The 22,432-nt window shown below is 41.1% G+C and overlaps 1 protein-coding gene across 9 annotated transcripts in view; it reads left to right on the top strand.

Moving 5' to 3' along the window:
- Positions 1-22,432, top strand: part of AMBRA1 (autophagy and beclin 1 regulator 1) — a 172,257-nt gene that overhangs the window by 14,016 nt on the left and 135,809 nt on the right. For 5 of the 9 annotated variants that reach the window (XM_019656466.1, XM_019656461.1, XM_019656464.1 and 2 more), the window contains exons 2-7: positions 15,476-15,729; positions 16,105-16,163; positions 16,679-16,862; positions 17,435-17,607; positions 18,545-18,611; positions 19,196-20,649. In XM_019656466.1, coding sequence (XP_019512011.1) covers positions 15,595-15,729; positions 16,105-16,163; positions 16,679-16,862; positions 17,435-17,607; positions 18,545-18,611; positions 19,196-20,649 — 2,072 coding nt within the window. In that variant the 5' untranslated portion in view covers positions 15,476-15,594. Of the gene's footprint in view, positions 1-9,409; positions 9,497-15,475; positions 15,730-16,104; positions 16,164-16,678; positions 16,863-17,434; positions 17,608-18,544; positions 18,612-19,195; positions 20,650-22,432 lie in introns of those variants that run through there. The other 4 variants (XM_019656468.1, XM_019656469.1, XM_019656467.1 and 1 more) reach the window with 2 other exon arrangements.

Below are 22,432 nucleotides of genomic sequence, written 5' to 3'. Positions count from 1 at the left end.
CAGGGACTGCAGCCCACGCCGTCGCCGGCGACTCATGGCAGCCCAGCTCCAGGTTGAGCTGTTGTTCAGCATCTTAGCTGTAGAGGGCAGTATCACTGGCCCTCATATGTGGGATCCGAACCGGGGCCCTCTGGCATCCCAAGCCAGCTCTTAACTATCGCGCCACTCGGCCGGCCCCTAAGTCACTTTTAATTCTGTACATCCCTGATTTTACCAGAAAGCTTAAAGATACTTTATTTTCATTGCCAAAATTTCAAAAAATTACAGCATTGTTTTTTGGAGAAGGAACCTAATGGTGATATGAGCTGGAAAGCTTCTGTTCACACTTATGAGCATGTCCAGGGCTGTGTTTTGTATAGAAGGAACATTGCAGACCTTTTCCTCAGGGATTAAGAAAGGCAATCTGTGACTTGTAGAATATCAGAGCAGAATTGAAACTAAAAACAATTGTAATGGGAAGCTAATGTAAGAGATTGTCATTTGCTTTTGGGAGGATGGCTGGATTCTTCAAACCCGTAGCACTTTGTACTTCCTTGATGGTAACAGTTGCCACATTTCAGTATGGTAGTTACAGTAACAGTGTATTGTAATTGCAGTCTCCCCACTAGACTGAAAGCTATTTGAGGTTGCGGGCCTTTTCTATTTTTTTTTTTCATCCCCGTCACCTACAGTAGGGCCTGGCACAGAGTTTAGTCCCCCCAAAATATGCTAAATGGAAAAAAAAAGTTGGAATCAAAGTCAGCAGACATATTTAGAAAATGGCTTCTACCTAAATACACTTGTTAAATTTATTGAATATCTTCTGTTGGCATGTGATAATATAGAAAAACCTGATAAAGTGGAAAGGGCACTAGTTTTATAGCTTTGAATGCCAACTTTATTTTTACCACTTACTGGCTGTTTGATCATGGGCAAGGACTTTCCCATTGAGCCAGGTTTGTTTGTAAAATAGTATAGGAAGGAGGTTTAGAGAGAGGGTATACTCGTAAAGCATTAGCACTTAATAGTGATAGTAGCTATTACTACAAATGGATATTTAAAAAATTATTGATAACACCATTTGCACTTCTGCTTAAAGGAGGAATATATTTGCACCGAAGTTTGTTTGCTGTGGCTTGAATATGTGGGAGCATTATCCCTTCTTGGAATTTTCTGCTGAAAAGAAATCATTTAGCATTGGACAGTTCCATGGCGGAGAGTCATAGAGGGGGGATAGGATCCTGGAATAGCTGCTGAAGACCTTGTTTTTTGAGATCTCTTTAGAATTTTACTTCTATATTATACTTTTTTTACTCTTACTGAATGTGGCTGACTCAGCTTTTGTACATTAACATGGTAAACATTTGTCCCAGTCAGAAAATATTCTGTGCCTGCCGTCTTGCTGGGTGCTTAAAGATTGTGTGTGTGTGTGTGTATTAGCTCTCTTTGATAGTGATAATAGGTGAAGAAGATAGGCTGCAGGGTAATGTGTAGATATATGATCCCATTTTGATAGAGAAAACAAAAACTTACGTGCATACATGTTTATATGAGCAGTGAGTTTGCATGTATATCTCAAGCAGGCAGGAATGGGGGAAGGGTTGGAAGGGAGATTTATCACAGACTGCCTTACTTGTTATAAGGAGCACGTGTTACCTTTTTTTAAATTAAATTTTTGATTTTGAGATAATTGTAGATTTATATGTAGTTCCCAAGAAATAAATATAGAGAGAGATCCTGTGTTCCCTGTCTTTACCCAGTTTCCCCCAATGGTAACATTTTCCAAATCCATAGCACTCTACCACAACTAGGATATTGCCATTGCTACAGTCAAGATACAAGATACAGAGCATCACCACAAGGACTGCTCTCCTGGTGCCCTTTTATATAGACATTCCGATCCCCAAATCATAATGACCTGACAGAGCAGTGGATAAAGAATTGAGGGGAAGTGGCCTATTTCCCACTCCCCCAGTCCTATCTGTAATCTCTGGCAACCACTAATCTGTCTCCCTTTGTTATTTCAAGAATGTTATGTAAATATGTAGAATCATATATGTAACCTTTTGGATTGGCCTTTTTCATTCAGTGTAATTCCCTGGAGAGTCATCCAAATCGCACATATCAGTAGTTCCTTTTCTTCTTTTTTTTCTTTTAAAAGATGTTTCAGTTACAGTTGACAGTCAATAATACTTCCTTTCTTTTTAATTGCTGAGTAGTATTCCATGTACCATATGTGGTTTGGTTGTACCACAGTTTAATCATTTGTTCATTGAAGAACATCTGAGCTTTTTTCAGCTCTTGGCTATTACGAATAAAGCTGCTGTGAACATTTGTGTACACATTTTTATGTGAATGTAAGTTTAAAAATTTCTCTGGGATAAATGCTCAAAAGTGCAATTGCTGTATCATCTGGTTTGTATTGCCTTTTTTTTTTTAAGATTTTTATTGGGGAATCGGGGAAGGGGAACGGACAAGTTGCTGTCCTTTTGTTCTTTAGTCTAGTTGTGGAGGACGTCACTTCACTGGCCCATGTTGGTATTATCATTGCGTTCTTCCTGGGTGAGGCAGTCTCTCGCTGGCCATTGGACGGCCGCTCATGGCAGCTCATGCCAGCTGCTGGCCAGCCCGACTGCAGACTACGCCGTCGACGGTGACTCACGGCAGCCCAGCTCCAGGTTGAGCTGTTGTTCACCATTTTAGCTGTAGAGGACACAGCGTCACTGGCCCGCATGTGGGATCTGAACCGGGGACCTGCTGCTCAGAGCTGGCATATCAAGCCAACTCCTAACCAACGCGCCACTTGGCCGGCCCAAGTATTGCTTCTTTACATTAAAAAAACAACAACAACAACAAAATCTGTATGCCTCATTTTGAAAGTTCTCAAACCCCACATTCTTGGTGTACATGCTTGGTAACTTCTTAACCTTGATTTCTGATGCTTTGCTCTAGCATCAAAGCAATAATAATGTATAGTTTTTCTTGTTTCTTTCATCTGATGATCTGTGTATATATTACAGATATTAATTAATACGACCCACTAAGAAGCAAGTAATGGTTGGCTCTGGTGAAGTTAGCTCTTTTGTAGATAGGTAGGTTGAGGCATGGATGTCATGGAATTTGCCTAAGGGTGTATATATATATATATATATATAGCATGAGTCACTGTGTTCTGACTCACATTCATCTTGGTTTACTCACTCTCCTCTGTCTTCTGAAGCAACTCTTTATAATTGTGACCTTCTAGGTGTGAAGACACAAAAAGGGTTTTTTTCTGTATCTGAGGTTTAATGCCTGTTTTATAGAAGCAGTAGGTTATAGTGGTTAGAGCATGCACTTTGGCAACTGGTTTGAATCTTTTTTTTTTTTTTAGCTGAGCCATCCTGCCACCTGTTGGCAACTCAGTGGCAGCTCAGTTTGGGCCAGGACTTGAACCGCTGTTGTTCAGAGCTCGCACTCTTGAGCGAGCTCTTAACCAACTGAGCCACTCGGCCAGCTCTTTGAATCTTCTATGAGGGCAAATCATTTAACTTCTCTAAGTCTCAGTTTTGTGATTTGTCAAATGGGGGTGATGATAGTACCTATCTTCATAGTGTCATTATGATAAATAAATGAGATATTGTGTGAAAAAGTGCTTAGAACTGCCAGGTGTGTCGCAAATGTTCATTGAATATTAAATAAAAATACTGCTTTAAATATGTGTTATAGTCTGCCCCTGGTCTTTATCAGTTGGTGGATAATTGGATAAATAATTGGGATTTTTCTGCCATGTACTTACAAGGTTTTAAGATCGCTATTATTTTTTAGGTAAGGGTACTTTCTTTGAGTGCTGTTTCAAATTTAGTCTTATATGTAATTATTTAAATATAGGAAGTAATGTTGGATTATATTTATTGTATTAATTTGTATGAAAATATTTTAAAGTTTCTCCTGGGTTATTCATATTTTCTCAGGCTCATATTCATAGAAAAATAGGAAGTGGTTCTAAACTATTGGTTTCCTCTCTTTAATCTGCACCCCCCGAAAGCATTATTTTCCATATTTTCTTCCTAGCAGTTATCAGTACTTGAAAGTATCAATTTTTGATTACATAATCACATAAGCTTCTTGAGGGCAGGAATGTTCTTCACTGCAGATCCTCAGTGCCCACAATAGTGCTGAGTACATAGTAGATGTTCAATAAACATTGGTTGGCTGTCTGCCATTGCTTTTGCATCCTTCCCCTCTGAAGTGTTTTTTTGGGGTGGGGGTGGGGAAATGGAACTCAGAGTCTAGTCGGAACTTAAATGGCTAGGTTCTTAAATCCAGTGTCTTATTTTGATTGGCTGAGAAATGTGATTGGCAAGGTGGAGGGGCATCTGGACCTTTTGCTTAAGAGCTCTGCATTTAATAATTTGACTTCTTTCCCTGAAGCCTTGAGGGAAATTTTTCCTTTCCCTATTCTAGTCAGCCAAGAACCTGACCTGGGCTGACTCTAACATTGGAGAACACTGAACACAGTATCTGCTGAGCCAAGGACTGGTAGTCAAGCTCTGAGAGTATCTGAAGGAAAAGCCTGAATTCAAATCCTGCCTGGGCTTCTGACTCATCTTGAGAACCTAGACGAATTTCTTAACCTCTTCCAGGTTTTGTTATTTGTCTGGTGAGTAATCTTATCTGTCCTTGTGAGTGTTCCTGGGTTAATGTTCTCAAAGCTTTCTACAGTACTGTTGCTGTGGCTCTTGGGGTTTCCAAGAACTATTGGGAACAATGTGGTGCTCCAGGGAGGAGAGTTGGACTCTCTTTTTCCCAGACTGTGTAGAAAACAGAAAGATGTGATCCTTCGTGATTTGGCCCTACTTCAGCCGCCTAATACTGTTGGTGGATGAAAGGTAACGTTTGTTGCAGAAATCATTAGGCCTGTTTGCCTGAGGCAGTTGGGGTCAGTTCCCACTTCTTGGGTTAAACTGTTTTTGCCTCTGAAATTTCTTCCATCAAAAGCTACCCTTTTCCTTTGCTTGCTAATAGAAAATCTCTTGCCATTTTTGTGCACTGAAGGGTAGCGTTCCTGGTCTTCTTGATTTTGTTAATAGCTTGGGACTCAAAACTGGAGTTTCATTTTCTTCTGTGTTCAGTGGTTTCCTCTCTGTTCTTCCTTGAGTTTTCAGGGGTTCTTGTGTTCTACATGCACTGTTTCCCCCAGAATAGTTGGCAGATAAAATGTCCTTTCCTTTTTCTTCCTCCTTCTGAGGTAAGTGGGAGTAAGGAAGATGGTCTGTCTCAAATTTGGGACTTGTGGCTTTCTATTTCTAGCTTTGATTATACTTTGTTTTTTGAACACAAACTTTGCTGTGTTTTGGATATTAGGTTATATTATTGTGAGTTACTTCAGGAAGCCCTAGTAAGCAAAATCTGCAGCAGACAAGCTGGTGCTCTTTCCTCCCCTTTATAGTAACAGTCAGCGTTTATCTAGTTCTGTATCATCAAAACATTTTGTAAAGTTGTTAGCCTATTTGTGATATACCCTGTAAGAGGTCTGCCTTACTGTGAGTTTATACCAGGGGTGCCAAAAGAACGTATACACATGATTTGTATTTGTCTTTTGTTATCGGTATATATTGAGTATTACAATTTTAATACAGCCTTTTCCTTTCTTAAAATGTGTATACATTTTTTGACACCCTATGTATATGCGAACATTGGGGGTGGCAGTGGATATGAGAACAAAGAGGTTACATTGTTTCCTTATCGCTTGGTAAATTTGGGCTGACAATCTTTGTACCAGGTCCATGATTCATTATTATCTCTTAGCCAGACTTTCTAGATGGAGACCAGTTATATTTTAGAGTATTTGTAATTCTGAACATAAATGCAGTAGAGGTACAGGTTCTGTTTATAAGCATTTTATTTCTGGGCTTCTGCCTTCTTATAAAAGGACCGTGTACAATTTTGATTCTGTTGGTTTTGATTCTATCCAATTATTTGTGCTTTCAGTCTGTCAAGTGATTAATTAGAGACACCCTCTGATTCTGTCTCATAGCCACTGGAGAGTTCTTTGCACTCTCTCAGAACTGTAGGTGCCACACTTCTTTATGTAAATGCCCATTTGTTGGGTACTCTGGTTATTGTTGCTTCCTCACTTGGCTTTTACTTCGAAGAGTAGTATTCCTGCCTTGAATTTTTTGAAACCCATTTCTTCTAAGATATTCTAAGGACATTATTCCTTTAAGGTAGAAAGAGGGTATTATTTTCAGTTCATACATGGAGGAAAACTTGAAATTCAGCAAGAGTGTGATTTGTCCAAGGGTATGTATGTAATGACTCAGTGGTAAAAAAATCAGCCATTGAAGCGTCTTCTTAGTCTTCTCTTACTCATTAAATCACATCACATTTATATCTGCATTCTCAAGTTGGAAAAATGTAATATCCCATATTCCCACCCTGGCTCTGGAAATATATCCCCTGCCCCTGTACTTTGTTCTAAACATTCTGTGTTTCAAATATGAGGATAAAAAAGTCTTGCTGCCATCTCTGAGGTAGGTATTTTTTTAGTTTTTTGTCCCCCTTGTAGCTATGGTGGGGATGGATTTACTGTGTGCACATTTTGTTGCCTGGCCTTCTCATGATTAATGACATGTGCATAATAAAATGACTGGTTAAGATTAGGTTGGCAGTGGTACAGTTTTCTCGTTTTAGAGATATTTGACTTGTAGAAATTGAATTTATAACCTTGAACTCATAAACACCACCCCATAACTGACTGCCTTTTTTTTTCCATCTAGATGTATGAGAGTTTGGGATTTATTTTGGGTTTTTCCTATAACTGGATATAAGTACATATTCTGTTTATTCATTCTAGTCTGTGCTAGGTATTGTGCTAGGTACTGGGACTCTGACAGACATGCTTTTTGTCCTCATAGAACTTACAGTCTTGTGAGGAAGAAAGAGTCCTAAGAACGGATTTTGCTGTACAAAAACCACCTCTGGTGTGTTTTTTCCAGTATCACCAAGCATTTCTTCAGTTCTCAGCACATTCTGACGGTGTCCTCCAGTTTAACTCAGTTCTGACACTATCTACACCTGGAGATGGCGTCATATCCCACAGGTTTAAGGGCTCAGTCCCACAGAGCTGTACCCCCATCAACTTCAGATGCCAATCGCAAGTTCAAGTTGTCACCTGTGCTTCTGGTTCACCCAAGATAGATGGGAGGTTCCCATGACTCTCCTTGGGTTCCATTATTTTGCTAGAGCAGATCACAGTACTCACACATTTACTTCCGATTTCCAGTTTATTATACAGGACACAGATGAGCAGCCAGATAAAGAGGTACATAGGGCAAGATCCTGATGGGTCCCAGGCACAGGACCTTCTGTTCCCATGGTAGTGGTGTGGGTACATCACCCTCCTGGCTTGAGGATGTGTTTACCAACCTGAAAAGCTCATCAAATCTTGTTGTTCAAGAGTTTTTAGAGCTTAATCTGTAGGCCCTCTCCCACCCTCTTCCCCTTCCCAGAGGTCAGTGGATGGGGCTGAAAGTTCCAACCCTCAAATCTCTTGTTTCTGATGACCACTTCCATCCTGAGTCACTTCATTAGTATAAAGTCAAAGAGGCTTCTAATGAATGATCAAAGACACTCCCACACTCAGAAAATTCCAAGGGTTTTAGGAGCTCTGTGCCTGGAACAGGGAAGAAGACCAAATATGTATTTCTTCTTATAAATCACAGTATCACACCACCTCAAAATTTGTTCCTTAAAACAGTAATGATTTATTATTTCTCACAATCTTGAATTCCAGGGTTAGGAATTTGGACAGGGCTCGTCTGGATGGTTCTTCTGCCCTGTGTTGCATCGGTTGGGATTACTCATTAGTCCTGTGGCTGGGCTGGGTTAGAGGGTTCAGTAGGGTTTCAAGTCATTGTCCTGGCATCTTGATAATCTTCCATGTGACCTCTGTCTCTCCAAGTGGTGTCTTATCATCCAGGGACTTTCTACCTGGTTGTGCTCTCCAGCAGGACATCCTGAATTTCTTTTCAGCTTGGTGGCTGGCTTCCAAGAGTGAAAATGGAAGCTGGCCAGGCCTGGAACTGGCACATCATTGCTTCTGCCACATTCTGTGGTCAAAACAAGTCACACGGTCAGCCCAGATTCAAGGGAAGAGAAATACGTTCTCATCTCTTGATGGGTGGAGCAGCATGGGTGTAGGTAGGGTAGGAAGGGATTGATTGGAGAGAATCCAGCACAAGCAGGTAAACTAAGTTAGTTATAGAGAATCCTGATTTGGGGCCACTTCTGGCAGTGTGGGGAGGTCACTAACCCTTGTGTCTGCCACATGGATGAGAAAGGGTCAGCATGCGACCACACATGAAGACTCTTCTTTTCTCAGGTGTGTTTCATGTTTGACCAAAGGATACGCCAGTCTGACATAGTATGCACAATCACACCCTCTGTTAATTATATTTTTTAAGATTTATGTTCTATCCTAGTTGCCAGACAAAAGTAAGTGCACTGTGGCATCTTATCTCTATTTCCTGATAGGTAATTTTTCTTACTTTGATGGATTTGGTTGTTTTGTAGGATAAATACATAGTAGCTGAATTTCATGATGTAGTTTCATTTAGTGTTTTATCAAATTTAGAGTGATTTCTGGTCAAAGGTTTTGAAATCCCTTTTTCTCTCAAAAATTATGTTAATGAATTGCAGTAAAGAAGGGAGTGAGAATTTTTTTCATTTTTCCTCAGCATCATTTTTTAATTTCTTTACCTTCAAGGAAATGAACATTAAAAATATAAAGCAGGCGGATTTCCAGTTGATACTGTAAGGCAGTGAAGCATTGATTGAGCGCCTAATACATGTGAGACTAGTATATGAAGCAGGAGAGAAACAGCCTAGGAGGTTTTATTTTTGGTCTTGGGGAGTTTTGTGTTGTAATGAAGTATCAACACTTTAGAGCCAGTCTGCCTGAGTTTGAATCCTGAATCTCCCCCTGACAGTGTGACTTGTTTTCTTGTGATCTCATGTACCTTATGGGGTGACTGTGAGGATTGTAAATGAGTTACTTTATGTAAAGTGCTAAGAACAGCGCCTGGGGCATGAAAAGCATTATAAAAGAGTTATTGTTTTAACCGTTATCTTGTGGTTTTATTATTTTTTAAAGTTAGCAATGGTAAGATCTTTTATATCAAGTGATTTGGAGACTTCTGCAGTGGACAACCTCATTTTGCCTAAAAGAATTTGTCTTAAATTTAATTTGCCTGATTGTTTACAGGACTTTGTGCCCTAAAATTTATTTTTCTTATTGCCATTTTACTTTTAATTATCACAGAATGAAATTATGATGCTAGTACAGTGTTTGGATTAATAAACAGTGAACTTTTAATCCTTATGGTAACCTGATCATATACATACTGTCCCCCCTTACCTGCGCTTTCAGCTTCTGTGGTTTCAGCTACCCATGGGCAACTGCAGTCCAAAAATATTAAGTGGGAAATTCCAGCTGACTGCATCTCACCACGTATGCATTGTGTCATCTCGCCAGGTAGGCATTGTGTCATCTCTCATCATCACAGGAAGTGTGAGCACCGTTCAATAAGATATTTTGAGAGAGAGACCACATTCATACAACTATTGTTACAGTATATTATAACTGTTCTATTTTATTATTAGTTATTGTTGTTAATCTCTTACTGGGCCTAATTTATAAATTAAACTTTATCAGAGGTATGTAGGTATAGGATAAAAACATATACAGGGTTCTGTACTATTTGTGGTTTTAGGCATCCACGGTGGGGTTTTGGAACATATCCCTTGCAGATAAGGGGAAACTACTGTAATCACATTTTATAGATGGGGAAACTCAAGTACAAGAGGTTAAGTAACTCTTCCAGGAAACCGAGAAACCTTCAGGCACCAGGAAAATGACCGAGCTGGGATTCATTCAGGCAGCCTGATTTAGGGCCCATATACCACTATACTACCTCTTATTTAGAAATTATGGATAAAAAATAAAATAAACATTACTTAAAATTTCTCTATCTAGATTTAACCACAGTGAGCACTTTGGCACATCCTAGGATATTCTTTAGTAGTGTGTACACAATAGGTACACAATTCAGGTAATAGTTGAAGTTTTTCTGCTTCCAGGTGTGTGTGCCTTCAGAATGTTACCTGTTTACACTTCTAGATTTGTGATGCTTTGCCCCAAATGCCCTGCCCCCCTCTAAGTTCATTCTAGTCTACAGGAGTCAGACAGGAGCTGTATGGAGGAGGCAGGGAAGGTTGGGCTGTGGTGCTCATATTTTGGACTTGGATCACATATGGTGTCATTTGAAGTGTCCTGAAAAATGCCTGTGGAAAGTTGTATTAATGAAAACAATGCTACCAGTTGTAGAACACCCTGTGTGCTTTATCCATGTGGATTTCTAAAGAGCACCGGACCACTTTTAGGCCGCTAATGAAAAGCCTGACATTTTGTAGTTAATATTCCTGGAGTTGGGGGAACTTGACTTATGCAGGTGATTCTAGATTTAGTATTTAAAAGATTTTTTTTTTCTTTTAAAGAGTTAACCGTGGGTCGAATCCTGTATGTAATGGAATATATGTTGATATCACATAGCTGATTTGACTCTTTGATTTTGCTTACGTGGGCACAGCGAGGTAGAGAGAGATGCAGTTACTCAGACAAGTGAGGTGATTAGACTCCATTTTAAGTTCCTTTCAGGTCTAATATTCACGCCCCTTGAATGCTGTTGGAAGGGACCATTTGGAATCTGCATTATTAGCCAGGTTGCAGCTACAGCTCTAAGTTGTTGGTTCTGGGTTTTTTTGTTTGTTTGTTTTTTAGCTGAGCCATCCTGCCACCTGTTGGCAGCTCAGCAGCAGCTCAGCTTGGGCCGGGACTCGAAACACTGTTGCTCAGATCTCACACTCTTGACCAACTGAGCCACTCGGCCAGCCCCCTGTTTTTTAATTACTTATGTACAGGTAGCCCAGATCTCACAAATATACTTTATTTTGCTGAGTGCTTTTACTTTGCTGTCTGGTAACAGCCTTGGGGATATGTCTTAGAAATCTGCTCCTCTTAGGAATTGTGGCATCTGGGGTCTCCCGGGTGTTAATTGTCCGAATGGTGAGAGAAACCACAGGGAACCCCACAGAGGATTGAACACTAATGGCAACAGGAACAGCAACAGTGGTAATGCTCTGCCACTCTTTGTTCTTGGAGCCTCACAACAACTGATGGAAAAGATACTGTGACTCCTGTCTTAACACGGGGACATGAAGTCTCAAAGAGGTTAATAAGTAACTTGCCCTAAGTCATATAGCTGGAAGGTGGAGCAAAACTGCTGGCATAAGATCATAAATTTTCAAGGGGAACCTGTAAATCCAACTTTAGTTCCCACTGGGCTGTGGCGTACTCTCTAGGTGATTTTTATTAGTAGTGGTTAAGTATAATTATGTCCTAGAATTAAGCAGAGAAAATCATTAAAGGTGGTTTATCTTCCCATCTTTTTAGTATTAGTCGTGTTATGGGGGATGGGGTGGAAATGGGGTAGAATCTTGGGATTTGTGTTCTTTATGTACATATCCCAGTTGAGTCCTTTTAGCTCTACTTCCATGAGGCTTTTGCTGATTGAGAATTGACTCTGGGGACTGTAATGGCATCACAAAGGCTATTCTTGGCACCCTTTGTCTCAGTCTGGTTTAAGGGGCAGATTGGGAAACTTGTTTCTTCCTCCTTTTTAAAAAGAAGAGTGAAAAACACACTTCCTTGGCACTTCCTCAGTGACAGGCCTGTCTGACTTCAGTTTGATTTAGCTCCTTTTGTTCTTTATAGAGAACCAAGTAAAACCTCTTCTCAGGTTGCTGTAACGCGTATATCAGGAGTCCCTTATCCTTTTAAAGAAACAGCAAATGTTTTTCTTCAGACAAAAGAAAAACTGCCATTGTTTGTCCCTTTGACTTCTTACCACCAGTCAGACTTTCTCTTATTTGAACTTTCAGTGTGTCTAGGTCCCTGGGAATCGATTGACAAGCCCTTTGGTGATCCTGAGCTTTAATGTTTTAGTTTTCTTGGCAACTGGTATTTATAGCAGCTCTTTCTTCTTCCTTCTGATCCCTGAACGATCTTCAGGTTGCATCACAGTTTTCTGAATCATATGATGTTTGTGACCTATATTTTCTTCTTCCTCTTGAATTGCACGAGGTCAGAAAGTCGGATTTTTAAAATTTTGACTGCTGCTGTTTTCACCACGTTATAAGAATATAAATGGTTTAAATGTATTTCTCTGAAAGTACTTTTATGTTGCATAGTTAGGAGAAGGGACCCTCAAAACTCATTTTTTCTGAAATTCTCTACATTAGGTAAAAGAATTATAAGCTCAAAAAAAAATTACAGACTCAGTAAAGGGTTAAGGTGAACTAATGGGAACTCTATTTGTGCATCTTTCTGGTTAGTAATTATTCAGCTGCGTGGCACTTTCACTTCCAGACTTTTGGTCCTAAACCATGAGTTGTCAGGGTCACCACGGAGATTATTGCCATCCAGTTAGTTCATCCTTAGTTTATTCAGGAGGTTGGCTTGCAGCATGTTGACATTTTTAGTGTGTACATATTTATATCATGCACTGTTGAGGGATGAGAGCCATCCCAGGAGGATACAGGCTAGAGTTCGTTCCTTTGTCATTCCTTAGGGAACCGTGTGCTGTATGTGACTAGGAACTTGGAGTTGTGTCTTTCTGTAGACTCTTTCTGACTTTACATTTTAATATTCTAGGGAGAAAACCCCTTTCAGCACAGGTTGTAAAATTTTTTCCTTCTGTCTGTGTTAGAATGCATTTAGTTGTATGCTTTTTAGATTGCTGCCTTTCATGAAATGTAAAGAGCCAATTTGTTGTTTGACTTTTTACAACAAGCATTTATTACTTAAATGTAAAAAACGAAAAAAGAACACTGCCTTTTCTAATTATTAAATCACCTACAGTCCCACCACCCAAAGAAAACCATGGTTAGTATTTTTTATATTTCTTTTGTATCATTATTCTCCCAGATCTTTTTTTTAAAACAAAATTGGGATCATACTTTGTATATAAGTTTGTATTCTGCTTACTTCACTTAACATGCATTTTTCACATCATTACTTTAAAAATAATATGTTAATAAGGAATACATTTTAAAAATGACATAAAACAAAAACACAGAAGTCTTGCTTTCATCTTTGTCTTCATTCACCTTGTCCATTCAGTCCCTAATAAGTGACTGTTAATTTCTCCTCTTATTCAAAAGGTAGCCTTTACTATATATTTTGTTCTGTACCTTGCTTTTTCCTCTTCTTAACAATATATCTTGGGGATCTCTTACTGTCAGTACCCAGAGAATCTTCCTTACATATATTAGTCATCAGTCCCCTTTAAATAGATACTTGAATTGTCCCCAGTTTTTGCTATTATTACAAATAATTATGACAGAAGTAGTAATTATCCTACAGCATTTACCCTGCTTCAGTTATTAATGGAAAGTTCTTTCCAGAAGAATGTCAGCTAATAAATGGAGAAATAATTATGAAATTAGAAAATCAACCTTTTTCAGCCCCCAAAATGAAGCAATTGAAGAAAGAAGCATCAGTGACTGCTAAACCATTAAGCAAAAGGTTGAGGAAGAACAGGATATTCACGTTGTGCCGAATGTTAGCCACAGATTGCTAACTGCACAGGGGAAATAATATACTTTCATAAAGAGAACTCTCTCTGACTGTTACACACTCAGCCAAATGATCATGTTTTGCCAAGTGATCACATAGGTTACCAAAGTCCACAAAGTGGGACAGTCTGAGAATGTGCCACTGTGATGCACATGTGCAGAATGTGATGTATTGCATCATGAGGTACACAGATAGCATCACCTATCATTAGGTCTAATCAGTGTTTTAGACCTAACCTCCTGTTTACAGGAAATATAAGGAATAGAGAGGCAAGCTAAATGGCACTGTGAAGAAACAATTAGGCAAAACTAGAATGTAAGATACTCTGCCAGTCAGTTGTCCTGGTCTTTTTAAAAAGCTTGTGTTGTAAATAAATAAACCCAACCAAAATGAAACTTGGAGGCCATTCTAGAATAAGTGAGACTAAAGAGACATAACATCCAAATTCATTGCTTGAGCTTGATTGAGTTCTGGAATTTTTGTTTTTAAAGCCAACTATTAAAGACATTTTTTTTTAACAGTTGCGGAAATTTGAGGACTGAGTTGAGTATTAGCTGATAATTGATGTGATAATGGTATTGTGGTTGTGAAGCCAAATGTCTTTATTCTTAGGAGATACATAGTGAGGTCTGTAGGGTTAGAGTGTCTTGATGCCTCCTGAAATGGTTCAGAAAAAAAAACAACAGCCCAGATAGAGCCATATCTCTATTCACAGAGATAGATAAAACACATTTGACAAAATATTAACAATTCTTGAGTCTGAGTGGTGAATAGTGTGTGTTTATTCTACTGTTTTTAAAACTTTTCTGTAAATTTGAAAATTTTCATAATAGAGTTGAAGAAACAGTGCTGCAATGAATAACGTTTACATAACTTTTTTTTTTTTTAATTTTATTGGGGAACAGCCATGGTCATTGGTTACACATTGCTTTCATGCTACAGTGGCATAGTTGACTCTTTTAAGGAGGGTGCAGCTCACAGTGGCCCATGCGGGGATCAAACCGGCAACCTTGGTGTTATCAGCACCACGTTCTAACCAACTGAGCTAACTGGTCGCCGCCCATTATGTATTCTTTTGAAACTCCATTTTATTGGGCTGAATATTCTGTTCTATAGAGGAATCACAATTCTTTAATTGTTTCACATGTGTATATTTTGCTGCTAGTTCACATTTTAGTAGAATTTTTGTTTATTTTGTGATAATTTTATCACAAAAGGCTTGTGGTGGATGAGAAAAACGAACTGAATTTTTTTTCTTCTCTTTCCTCCTCTATCTTCTGAAATTTTAGTGGGGGAGAGAAAAAGAGAGTAAGAAGGGCACCCCAAAGTAGTCCTTATGCACCTGCTTTTAGGTAGGAGACAGAATGGAAGCTGCTACATAAGAACCATATCTGAAGCAATAGCTTTTAAAAATTGGTTACCTGTCCTTAGTTTGGAGGCTGCCCAAGTGGTAAGGAGGTATGCCAGCAACTAGGGAAGCAGCATGGCATAGAAAGGGGAGGACTGGTGGTGTGTTTTGGTTTTGATAGGTTTTTAGACCTTTTTATTAGCAGCAAAACTTCCTGCCTGATAATAACAGAATAATTGCTTTAGAGAATGGTCTGTTCTTTAGATATGAAGCTGAGCTGTGGAGAATATGAGAGGAATTTAAGGATGAAATACTTTTGGAAAAAAATTCCTGGGAGAAGGGTCTTCTCTGAGAAAGTGTCATTAAATATGAAAAGAAGACTTTCCTCTTTGAGCTAGACTTGTATTTGCAGTGGGAAGCTTCTCTGATTGCAGAATACATGTTCTTTGACATTAATGTCCATACCTTAGATTTCCATGAAGACAACTTACAAGGACCTGAATGGCCTCATTTTAGCTGCTTCAGCGTGCGGAGCTATTGCTTGCTCCTTCTCTTCCCGTGCCTGGTGTGACAGTGGCTGCTGAGCACCATGAAGGTTGTTCCAGAGAAGAATGCTGTCAGGATACTCTGGGGGCGAGAACGGGGCACTCGGGCCTTTGGAGCTCAGCGGCTTCTGCAGGAGCTGGTAGAAGATAAAACCCGGTGGATGAAATGGGAGGGCAAGGTAAGAAAAATGGTTACTTTTGACATAGGGTTTGTAGGGGTGACAGTAGAATGGGGCCTTAGATTGGGTTAATGGCATAGAATTGGGGTATAACTTATTTTGTGTAGGAGAATTGATATACTATGTAACTTAGGGAGTTATTATATACAAATTTGGAAGAATTTATGGGCTAGAAACACCTTCTTCCTTTAGAGTTAGACATTTTTCCTAAAGGTAATTTAGATTTATCTCTCTCAATTTGTAGCTTGATTATAATGTTCAGTTTTTAAGCTTACACTGTGAATACTAATCTAGAATGGTTCATGTGCCTTTTGAGATAGTGGGCCATAGTTTATAAATAATGTATTTTAACTTGTTTGTTTGTTTGTTTCCCAGAGAGTAGAGCTGCCGGATAGTCCACGCTCTACCTTCTTACTGGCCTTCAGCCCAGACAGGTACCTAGTATTTATCTATAACTGAACCTAAGACATGTGACAGCATTGCTTTCTGTGTATTTGGCCTAACTTGATCTTCCAAGTCAAATCCCTAAAGGCTCTTTGAAACACTGTATGAACAGAGCTTTGCCTGTATATCAGAAAGAGAAGGAAAGTAGATGAACAGTGCTAACCATAAAAAATAATGGGAATAAGCAAAGGAAACTATGAATATAAACTTTGAGGATCAAAACTTGGAAAGTTTCTCAATAACCAATCTTTGCCTGTGCGATATAGGCCACCAATGGTGTGATAGACAAAATATTCCCTGGAGGGGATATGTGTCATTAGGAGACAGTGTGGAGAAGCCAAAAGCTTTTAAAGATCGGAATATATCTGTTGTTTATAGTGCCCGAGGTGTAGTTTTTTTCATCCTTGGGTGGGGATAGTACCAATTTTCTATGTTGTCCAAAGCTGATAAAGTTTGTTACCCTCCCAATTGCTTCACATTCACTTCCTTCTCTTTGATTCCCTAGGACTCTCTTGGCCTCCACCCACGTGAACCATAATATATATATTACGGAGGTGAAGACTGGCAAATGTGTTCATTCTCTGATTGGACACCGTCGCACTCCATGGTGTGTCACTTTTCATCCCACCATCTCAGGCCTTATTGCTTCTGGATGCCTAGATGGGGAGGTTAGGATTTGGGATTTACACGTAAGTATTTTCTTTGTATTCTAAACGCAGACTTGTTTACCATTGGATTCTTAAGTCTGGAGAAGAGACTAGCCAGGTTCTTGGGACTATATATGAGGAAGGGATAGTTGTTGCCCACTTAATTGATAGCAAGCCTCGCCCATAGTCCTCCATGCTATGATGAATGCCCTGTGTAACTATTCTTCTGTCTGCCCATTGTGACGTAGGACAGGAGGCTCTAAGATAGGTTCAGGATGGATCTTTGTTGTCTTAAAGCAAGGACTGTACTATCCTCTGATCATGATTGTCAAAGCAATATGCTCCTTGTCCTGGTGACTGGCCAGTGGGTTGTGCACCATGTCCTGCATCAGGTTTTTCCAGGCTTCAGAAACAGGAGTTGTGCTAACAGTGATATTTTTCTGATAAATTGGTGATACTGCCCAATCACTGATTTTCTAGTGTTTTACAGGGGACATGTTTAAAGTAGGCTCTGCAGTAATCATTTTACCTTAAACGGACCTTTCTTAAAATTGACATCCCAGTTTGGTGGCAGCTTGTAACCTGAGAATATTTGGGATTTGGCTCATTCGTAGGGTGGCAGTGAAAGCTGGTTCACAGACAGCAACAATGCCATTGCCTCTCTGGCTTTCCACCCTACGGCCCAGCTCCTACTGATTGCCACTGCCAACGAGATCCACTTCTGGGACTGGAGTCGACGGGAGCCCTTCGCTGTGGTGAAGACAGCTAGCGAGATGGAGCGGGTCCGGTGAGTGCTGTTCCCACCAGTGACGTCTGGCATAGGATCGGCATGGCAGAGAGCGTTTACAGTCACTGTCACCTCGGGACAGATAGTTATCTCTGCCCAGGGCTGGTGCTTATCCTGATGGCTCCTCCTTTTTAAGCAGCTGGCCAGTCAGTTGGAAAGCAGTTCATTTTGTTCACTTTAGCTGATCATTATTGGCCTCATTTTCTAATCTGTATAGACTGGAGTCATTAGAATCCTTTTTAGGTTCAAAGCTATCTGGGTTTGGGATAGGGCCCTTTTTTGGGAAACCCGAAAGGTGTTCAGGTCGTAGATAGCTTGAGAAGTAATTGCTCATCACTGGTTATCTGTGTTTATCAAACTGGAAGATGTAAGTATGCTTCAAATCTGCCCATTGATATTTATTTAGCTTTCAAGATCAAAACACACATTGCCTGAATTAAAGTTGATGCATTGTTTTCTTTTGGTTCTCTTGGTATTGCAGTTGGGTATAGGCTAATTTCCTAGTCTCAGCTATGTTACTTGATGCTGAGACTGTTTATTGTCCCCAGAACTCATGCCTTTTGCCAGTGTAACTGTGTGAGGGAAGAGCTGAATTTGTGGCTGAGTAAGGGAGCATTCGATGCTTTACTGTTACGATGAGCTCTTAGATATGAGCCAGTGTGTTTTTAATGTAGCTGCTTCCTGGGATGAAAGCCTAGCTGTTGTTTTGAAATTATTTTGTGATACAAATGCCCTTATTCTGGCAAGTGTGAGGAGGTAACAAGTATTGAGCCATATTATTTTAATCTGTTTGAAAGTTTTGAAAGTCTCTAGCATGAAGTGGATACCTGGGCAATCCTACGTTACCAGTAATGATTGCTATAAATTTGAACACAGGTTTCCTGTTTTCATTTAACATAATCTCTCTGTGTGTCTGTCTCTTTCTTTTTGTTTTCAGTCTGGTGAGATTTGATCCTCTTGGACACTACTTACTCACAGCAATTGTTAACCCCTCTAATCAACAGGTAAGTTAGTCAACAGTTCCAACTCCATCTCAACTGGGCATTATTTTCTAAACTAGTGCTCTAATTTTTATTATTTTAGACTTTAATTTGCAGTGCTCAAATGTTTCTTTCCAGTCAAGATTCAAAAGTAGCTTCAGGCTGTGTATTCAAAGATACAGCCATCATCTTGACAGGAGTCAGCTCAGAAACCCCTGAGTGATAGCCTCATTAGAAGTAACCAGAAGAGAAAAAAAAAAAAAAAAGTAACCAGGCAGTGTTGGATAGCTTGTCATTCATGTGCCTCTGGCTGGTTAACATTTTGCTTCCCCTCACTGCCTCCGTTTCATGGAGATGCTTTTTGTGAGAGAATTGGTTTGCCAGATGTACTCATTCAGAAATGTTGCTAATTGGAAGTGAATAATTTATTGCCATATGATGATTCTGAATCTGAAGCCAGTCAGGCCTCAGTGCTTCAGGGGTAGAGTTGTTGCCTGTCTTTGAAAGCTGTTTTCCTTGGATGATTATCAGTAGTTTCTCTTGACTTACCTGGAGGTTCTACCTAACCGCCTGGCTCTACCCCCACCCCACCTTGGTCCACGTTGCAGGGTGACGATGAACCAGAGATCCCCATAGATGGAACAGAATTATCCCACTACCGTCAGCGTGCCCTCCTGCAATCACAGCCAGTTCGCCGGACGCCTCTCCTCCACAATTTCCTGCACATGCTGTCCTCCCGCTCCTCTGGCATCCAGGTGGGAGAGCAAAGCACAGTGCAAGATTCTGCTACCCCCTCACCCCCACCGCCTCCCCCTCAACCCTCCACGGAACGCCCCAGGACTTCCGCTTACATCAGACTCCGACAGCGGGTCAGTTACCCCACAGCTGAGTGCTGCCAGCACCTTGGGATCCTGTGCCTTTGCAGCCGCTGCTCTGGCACTCGAGTTCCTTCCCTCTTGCCACACCAGGACAGTGTCCCCCCTGCTTCTGCCAGGGCTACTACCCCTTCCTTTTCTTTTGTGCAGACCGAGCCCTTCCACCCCCCGGAGCAGGCCTCATCAGCGCAGCAGGACCAGGGCCTCCTGAACCGGCCGTCTGCCTTCAGTACAGTCCAGAGCAGCACTGCCGGCAACACGCTCCGCAACCTCAGTCTGGGTCCGACCCGCCGCTCTTTGGGAGGCCCTTTGTCTAGCCACCCTTCTAGGTATCACCGAGAAATAGCTCCCGGGCTGACAGGATCTGAGTGGACCCGAACAGTGCTCAGTCTGAACTCCCGCTCTGAGGCAGAATCCATGCCCCCGCCTAGGACCAGTGCCTCTTCGGTGAGTTTGCTGTCTGTGCTGAGACAGCAGGAAGGTGGCTCTCAAGCATCTGTGTACACTTCAGCCACAGAAGGGAGGGGTTTTCCAGCTTCAGGGTTGGCAGCTGAGTCAGATGGAGGGAATGGCTCCAGCCAAAACAACTCAGGCAGCATTCGCCATGAGCTTCAATGTGACCTGAGACGCTTCTTTTTGGAGTATGACCGGCTTCAGGAGCTGGACCAGAGCCTGAACGGGGAAGCCCCCCAAACCCAACAGGCCCAGGAAATGCTCAACAATAACATTGAATCTGAGAGGCCAGGCCCCTCTCACCAGCCCACCCCACACAGCAGTGAGAACAACTCCAACCTGTCCCGAGGCCACCTGAATCGCTGCCGTGCTTGCCACAACCTCCTGACCTTCAACAACGATACCCTGCGCTGGGAAAGAACCACACCTAACTACTCCTCTGGTGAGGCCAGCTCCTCCTGGCAGGTCCCCAGTACCTTTGAGGGCTTGCCATCAAGTGGCAGCCAGTTGCCACCTCTCGAGCGGACTGAGGGCCAAACGCCCAGCTCCAGCAGGCTGGAGTTGAGCAGCTCTGCTAGTCCGCAGGAGGAGAGGACTGTGGGGGTGGCCTTCAACCAGGAGACAGGCCACTGGGAAAGAATTTACACCCAGTCCAGCAGATCTGGAACTGTATCACAGGAGGCCTTACATCAGGATATGCCTGAGGAAAGCTCTGAGGAAGATTCACTCAGGAGGTAAGCAGGTGCTTTCCTGTCTTCTCCTGTATCCCTCACTTTCCTCTTTACACCTCTTCCTTCAGTCCTATAGATGTTGTGGCTGGATCTGCAGTGTCGGGGACCCATGCATTTGGTTCGGATCTCCCTAGCTTCCATTGCATCTTCTTGGAAAACCTTGCTCTGGTGGCAGAAAGAGGATAGGGCCTAGTAGTACTAGTCAGTCGGCTCTGCTAGCTCCTTTTCTGGTTACACTCATGTGACCTTTAGCCTATTTCAGTAGCGTATAGACTAGGTTAGAGAGGGCTGAGGAGGTAGAACCATTGACTTCCTCTGCCCTGCTTTATGACCTTCTTGAAGGATTGCACGTTCGGGACTAGTTATTGTGAACTAAGAAAATGTCCCAGGGTGCCTAGAAGTTATTATAGTAGAAAAAGAGAACCCTGCTTGGGACAGATTAGTGTATTGGCTCTTTTTGTGTCGCTTTGTGTTCACCTCTTAAATCTTATCTTTTGAAACATTGCAACTTGACAAAGAGAAAAGAAAATAATATATATGTAAAGGAAAGTTCATATTTTTTTAGGGATATATATTTTTTGGACAGCAAGTTAGTTGCTTATTTTTTTGAGTAGATCTTCCTGATGGGCATTCACCTCGGGATGGGGAAGAAGAAAAATTCGTAGAAGGAAGGCCTCTCCATACTCGGCATTCCAGGCAACTCTTTCATGGAAGAAACAGAGTGGGTGTTGTCAGTCGCCCACCACATGTTCCATGTATGGCTGTTTGTGCATCTATCTTTTTTTTATTAGGGACTTCTTTCTGTAAAGGTCAAATCTAGCGTAATCACCAACTCCCAGAATATGCCTGTTGGATCCAAACAGCATATTGCTTGCTCTGCATTGCATCCTGTGTTGAAGCAACTGAAATTTCTTTGACATAAGCTTCAAGCAAGGGAGGGAGTATGGATTGTGCACATAATGTACTTGTTATTTTGGGAGGATGCTTTAGAGAGTTACCCGTTAATAAGTATTTGTCGAATGGTTACAATTATTCCAGAACTGAGCTAGTTGTTTGCCCACGGGGAGTATCCAGTGTTATTGTAGAGGCAAGACTTATTGATGTAGATGACTGACTGCTTCATGTATGGTACTGAGATTAAATGTAGTATAATTCCAGAAAAAGGGAAGTATCATCAAAGAGGGCTTCACAAAATCAAGCCTTGAAAGATAGGTGGGTTTAGAGAGGGAAATAACTTTTTCTCTTAGAGGAATAGCTCATACTAAGGGAGGAAAGGGCATGGTGTGTGCAAGATAGTAAATAGATGGTTACTAAGGACAGTTTTAAGGGAAACTTGGTTGGATGTGAAAGATAAAGTAATAGAGGTTGTTGCTATGCCCATCCAATTGAGACCAATTCTGGGTTAACATCCAAATTCCTGGCTTTGGAATATTTTGCCTTACATCTGGACCTGGGGACTCTGTTCTTCCTCTGTCAGGAGATGTGAGAAGGTAGCAAGCACAGTGTCTGACATATCGTAGACATTCAAGAAGTTTGTTAAAGGTAGCTATAAAAGGACTGTCTTCAATTACCAGTGCCTGTTTCCTTAGCACCACTGGGCTTCTGATCAGCCTTTGTCCATCCTGTTCTAGCAGGACCTCTTCATTGTTGTTCTGAGAAATACCTGAGTCATTTAAAGTAAACTCTGCTGTTTGATAATAGAGATACCATTTGCTGAGTGCCTACTATGTGTTACTGTGTTCTTGCTTTGCATTAATTATTTCTATCGGGTTGTCAGGAAAGTCAT

The sequence above is a fragment of the Hipposideros armiger genome, unplaced genomic scaffold, assembly GCF_001890085.2.
Source record: "Hipposideros armiger isolate ML-2016 unplaced genomic scaffold, ASM189008v1 scaffold_258, whole genome shotgun sequence".
Classification (NCBI taxonomy): Eukaryota; Metazoa; Chordata; class Mammalia; order Chiroptera; family Hipposideridae; genus Hipposideros; species Hipposideros armiger.
This window is presented reverse-complemented; position numbering and strand designations above follow the sequence as displayed.